Source organism: Haplochromis burtoni, unplaced genomic scaffold, assembly GCF_018398535.1.
Source record: "Haplochromis burtoni strain Fernald_Lab_line unplaced genomic scaffold, NCSU_Asbu1 Contig_7, whole genome shotgun sequence".
NCBI lineage: Eukaryota > Metazoa > Chordata > Actinopteri > Cichliformes > Cichlidae > Haplochromis > Haplochromis burtoni.
In genome coordinates, this window is record NW_024582368.1 from 2604757 (window position 1) to 2610756 (window position 6000).

General features: G+C 38.0%; 1 protein-coding gene across 2 annotated transcripts; it reads left to right on the top strand.

The window, feature by feature from the left end:
• Window positions 1-859: 859 nt before the first annotated feature.
• Window positions 860-4476, top strand: LOC102289635 (otoraplin). 2 transcript variants are annotated; one of them, XM_005914093.3, is made up of 4 exons: window positions 860-3274; window positions 3396-3535; window positions 3798-3890; window positions 4015-4476. In XM_005914093.3, exons 1-4 carry the CDS (start codon window positions 3106-3108, stop codon window positions 4036-4038), a joined length of 426 nt encoding a protein of 141 aa, XP_005914155.1. In that variant the 5' UTR covers window positions 860-3105; the 3' UTR covers window positions 4039-4476. The 2 variants fall into 2 exon arrangements, with proteins under 2 accessions (XP_005914155.1, XP_005914154.1); XM_005914092.3 differs by having other exon boundaries at window positions 863-3274; window positions 3798-3908.
• The last annotated feature ends 1524 nt before the right edge of the window (window positions 4477-6000 follow it).

The window sequence follows — 6000 nt, forward strand, 5'->3', positions numbered from 1 at the left end:
TTTACATATTAAATTTGTGATTTTGTCATCTTGTACCGCTAAGATTATGGGATTTATTTCTTTACACGTCACGTCATATACGCAAGGTTTTTCAATTCAAGTCTGGATATAAGATGTTTCACAGACAGTTAAAATCAATGCAAAATCCGGTACCCAATTTTACACAATATTAAGTAATTTTGTTTGACCTATATTTTTTTCAGCCGCTTTAGCGACACCCAAAGGAAGTGATGTGTAAGATAAACATTTTACAAACTCGATATGAATCACAATGCTGTGCAAAAGTCTTGTCACCCTTTGTTTCTTTATATTTTGCTAGTAAAGTGGGAACTAGGTGCAGGCTTTTATTGAAATGTGTGCAAACATAAATGCAAACAGAGTTGCAGTAACATTTACAGTTTTTCTCAAATGTTAAAACACAAAAGCCAATCCTGTAACCCAAATGACCAGTAGTCTAAACACATTTACTAAATGTAGCCACCATATTCCAGTACCATAAACACATGTCACATGAAGACACAATTCACAAAACACAACCCTCTGTACTCATAAATCTAAACACATTTTTCCTTGCTAAAACACATGTTGCAAAACAACTCTGCTCATATTCTCAAATGAAAGCCCATGTGATGCAAAATGCTTGCCACAGTCACCAATCTTTGAACACAGGGAACACACCTGGCGTCATTCACTACACACAATGACTCAAAATTGAAGACACTTGTTGCTAATGCTGTACCCACATGTAAAAGCAAGTTCAGAGTGCACAGTATGCTGAAGATTCCAAACAAACACAATGGATGAAGGCAGAGTCAGGGGAAGAGGAATTTGATGCAGAGGAGGGAGAAGAGCTGGCCCTGGAAGAAGAGGAGCAGGCCAATGAGGAAGAGGAGTTCAAATGAGAGGAGGAAGAGGAGGAGGCCAACATGGGAGAGGAGAAGGTCCAGGAGGGAGAGCAAGACAACCTCGCACCATCATTACGGACGAGATGCGAGCAACAGCTCAGCGACATGATGCCGCACAGTGATTGTGGTGTGTGTGTGGTGTGAATAACGTAAATAAAAAAACTTCACACCCTGTTCATGTTTTCAAGATTACTGTTGTGTGCAATAGATTCTGTTTTTGCATTGAGTTGTGTTACAGTAGTGTACGTACATGCAGGATTTTCTATAGATTTATACTACTCATATGAAACTCACAAATCTAAATGCCTAATCCTCTGCAGAGATCTACGACGATCCGTTACTGTATAGTTTCTAAAATATGCATTGGCAGTTATGAAACAAAGAACCTTCTCACAAATTGAGCATTGTGTTTTCAATTGTTTTGCTGTAGTGTGTAATGCTGTGTATAGTGTTTACAGTTTTGACAGCTTCGAGCTGCTCTCTTGGTGTGGGAGTTTGAGTTTTGCAGTGGGAAGGTGTGGTTGTGTTTATGTAGCTTTAGAGAAGGGTGTTGTGTTTGGACATTGGGGGACCTGGTGGTAACGTTTGTGACATGTGTTTTAGCATTTGAGAAAAACTGTATAAGTCTAACTAGCTTGAAAGTCAATATTTGTATGGCTGCTTTATTCTTCAGCATGATGATGAGCTCTGTCTTAGGAAGGTTTCTTGCAGTTTCTTTAAGTAGTCTTCTGGATTAGTTCCCCAGGAGATTATAAGCTCTTCTTTTGGTTGTTGGCTGCCTTTCATTCTCTTCGCTATCAAAATGATCCCACACTGCTTCAGTAGGTCAATCCATGACTGATAGTGCGTGTGTGTGTTTGTATCCAGGCATTTTCAGTGTGTTTTGGATCGTTGCCAAAATTAAGCAATTGCAAATCCCACACTACAGAAATGGCATTGCATGGTGGATCTGATGGTACTTTTCTACAATCATACTTGCAACAATTTTAAGAAAACACTAACACAACTGCTGCTGTGTTTCACAGAGGGCTGTAGGCACTCACTGTTGTATGTCTAACCTGACCTCCCTTTTACATATTGATGAAAATCTTGTGTAATATGGCATACTTCAGCGTTTTCTAACTGTTTCCCTTTCTTAAGCATGCAAGCATGCAGCCACACTTCCACTGAGATAATTGATGATTAAGCTTCAGTGAACAGTAGATGGATCAACTGAAGGCCCAGATATACCTCTAAGCTCCCGTGTCAAGTCTCTGGTGGATCTTTTTCTGTTTATTAAGAGCATGATTTTCATTTGCTATAGACAGGTTTGTAGGCTGCTTCTTGTTTTGTCCCCCAATTTCAAATGTTTTAATGGACACACTGCACACTTTGCCGAGATACAGCAAGATTTTAGCTAATAGCGCCTTTGGAATTGCCTTATTGGTGCAAAAATACTATTTTATACCTGTCAAACTGTGTTATCTTGTGCATTATTCTGGAATTCAGTTAAAGACATGGGAACAATTGATGTGTTTTGGCAACAGGCAGCTAAAAAGATACAATTTAAAATAGATTATTTGCGAAGTTGTCTGTTATGTGTAGACTCAACACTGGTTGATTCTATGAGTTAAGTAAACATGTTTTGCTTCAGTGATTCATAGGTCGGTCAGTGAAAGTAGTCAGGTGCAAAGAGTGGACAGAAAATGAGTCAGCAGCCAGTGTTCAAAGAAAACCTTTGAAAGGCCTACAAAGAAAACTAAAGAACTAGTCCTCAAGACAACTTAAAAAATTACAACAAAGTCTGGCTTCTTGGAAGCAAAAGTTAAAGGGATGAGTGGTAGCATAAGACTTTTGAACAGTACTTTATTTGCATATTTATTGAAGATGGTTTATGGTTAAATCGATTTGATAAATCTTAAAGCTGGTTGACTGTAAAGAAATAGCATTTAAAGGCCTTTACTGCTTACGAATGTGTTTTTTTATAGAGTGTAACACTTACAGTTTACAGCAAACTTTCTTTCTGCAAAGAGGCTGAGAATTGAGAAAAGTCAGCCAACTCCCCTGATGGAAATGAATACTTACAGAGTTTGGAATTTCTGAGACTCGACACTGATTGGGTAGTCGATGTGTGATGAAGGGGCTCAGCCCATTCTGTCCTGGCTGAGAGAAGTGTTTGTGATTTTTATAGTCTTAAGTTCCATCAAACATCTGCATTCACATGCGGACGTACACACACTCACAACAGTCGCTTGTTCTTGGTCTTTTGGCGAGGATGGGTTATCCACTGGTGATTCTGTTGTGTGTGGGACTGCTCCACCAGACCACGAGGGCTGTCCACATGGATAAACTAGCAGACCAGAAGATTTGCGGGGATGCAGAGTGCTCATGTAAGTCTGAGCATTAAAAACAGAAGCATAGCAGAGCATGCAGGATGCAGCACGTTTCAAAATCAACAGTAGATGCTTATGTTTCGCATTCTTCTTTTGTATTTTTCCTGTGCTGTATTAGATGTTCTCTCCATGGCCACAGTCTTGGATGACTTCATATCTCCTGACTGCCGATTTCTCAACCTCAGAAAGGGTCAGGTGGTTTATGTGTACTCCAAACTCATTGCAGCAGAGGGCGCTGGAGTCTTCTGGTCTGGAAGCGTATGTGCAGATTTTGTACACTGTTTAATGGCACTGTACACTTGAGTTGTGAAAGACAGAAGATGTGCAACAGCTGTGGTAAACAAACACAAACCTTCTGGCTTTTCTGACAAGAAAAGACATTTGGTTGCATATCAGAGTCCACCGTATCTGAAACGAGCAGGCTTTTCATTATGTCAAGTTTTGTAAGAAAGGTTATGCATAATACATATAGAGTGTGGTGCATGCTAATTTGCTGGAGTTATATTATTTTTGCTGGCAGATTTACAGTGAGCGGTACGTGGACCAGATGGGCATCATTGGATACTTCCCTGCAACTGTGGTGAAGGAGACACAGAGGTTTACAGAAAACACAGTTAAGATCCAAACAACTGTTAGTACATTGAATTCTTTTATGCAACATTTTTTTTAAATGAATGAATACTTTTTTCCCCATTCCATGTTAGGAAGTAGAGCCTGATGTTTTGCTTGTCTTTCAGGACATGGACTTCTACTGCGATTAAGGGGCTGAAACCTCTTCCTTGTCAACTCTTTCTGTTAGTAACTCTGGCATTTATAAAGGACAAAGTATGCAGACATTAACTCAATGAGTCTTTTTGTCTATATTATTCCAACATTTTGATTATATAAATATATAAAAGTTAAAGAAATGAATTTTCCAGACACCTTTTTTATGATTTTTCTTGACTAGTAATTGCAATTATATTGTACTTGTCTTTGTTACACATCTAGAAACTGGCTTGGAGCTGCTTATGCTGAGAAATAGCTGCTGTGAAAATGATTAAATTCATTTTCTAAAGCTTACAGTCTTTTTTTTATTGGAGTCAAGGTTTCTTGGTAGTGTTATCAGAGACATCCTATAAAATCCTGACTTTTCATTCATTCTACTATGTTCTACTCCACTATGTTCTCAAAAGAAATGTCATCTAATAGAATTAATTTAAAAAAAAAAGTAATTTAAAAAAAAGTATCATGACTGGTGTGAAGAGCTCAGGACAGAAGGCCTAAATTCAGATTCTATTTTACATTTTTATTCATCCTATAGAGAAAAAATGTAAGTATCCAAAGGTGTTATATGTGACAAAAATACATAAAACACTATTTAAAGTATTTTTTTGTTGTTGTTTTTGTCAGGGTATTCTTATTTTACCAGCATTTGAGACAACATGACAGCATGTTTTGATGGAGCAGCAGAAACACAGTGGTAATTTTCAAATAAATGAATGCATTTTCTAAAAATGCACCTGCTTTACTAAAAGCTCTGTTAGATGTTTCATGGTGATTTGAAAAATACCCAGGTCAGACATCCTTAAAAGCTCACAAAGGCTGCTTATTGCCCTTTCACATTTTATGACTGTTGTCGCTTTTCCAAAAAAAAAAAAAAAAAGAAGAATAGTGCCACGTTTTTTTATACAAAATAAAAATGCTAAAATGCCCAAATGTTACGATGTATGAAATGAGTGCACGTTGTCTTCCAGTCTGTCTCTCTGCCTGCACTCACCCACCCTCCCACACGCCCACGCAGTTTCTAAAGATCTGTCATGATTAAACATGGCCTGGCATATTGTCGCTGTTAAGACTCTTTCCAAAGGATGATTTAAATCTCCTTTTGATTGGTTTTGAATCATCAGTCTTTTTTTTTATTTCTGCGTCACAGTACCCACCCAGATAAAGTACTGAATATAACATCTCAATCAAATCTTTCTTTGACGTTTCCAACTGTGGATTATCAAAGTTAGACATTTCATTTTGATAAAAGAAGACTCTATGATTTAATTCATCCATTGCAGAGCTGCCATTTAGTGTCTCTGCCATCTCAAGAAGTCTCTCACATCACTACTGAATGCACAGATTTTTTGATACTACTGCAAAATTGTGCATTTTCATCTTGTTTATTTCTGTTTGACTGGAGGCATTCTTTAGTAAGCTTTACAAGTTTAGGAAATAGGGCTGTCACATACATAATCGATTTAACCCATCACCTGCTCAGCCCAGATCAATATTAACCTGCTTTAAATGTGCCACCAGTGAATGTCACTCAGAAAAAAACATGCTTGGGGCAAGGGTCTGATAGAGCAAGAGAAGAGAAGAGAAGAGAAGAGAAGAGTGAAACACTTCCTGAAGGAAAACAACATTTGTTTTAATACGTGTTCATATTTGAATGAAATTCTAATCATTGCACAGCATCCACAGAGGAAGTGGATGATGAATTCTGTGATTGTTATTAACAATTGACCTAAAGAGGAGAAAAACTCTGCCTTTTTTCAGCTGATTGCCAATTGAAGTTGCGAGAGTATTTGTGTAAGCCTATGCAAAACCACAAAATCCACAAATCACGGCAAGTTCAGTCAGTCTTCTGTCAGACAGCTGTAGCTTTAGGGTGTCACCATGGTGACAGGCAGTGAAACTGTGACAGAAGAGATTGATGTATGTGCATGTTTGTGTGTTTCTTCTGTGTGAGCTAA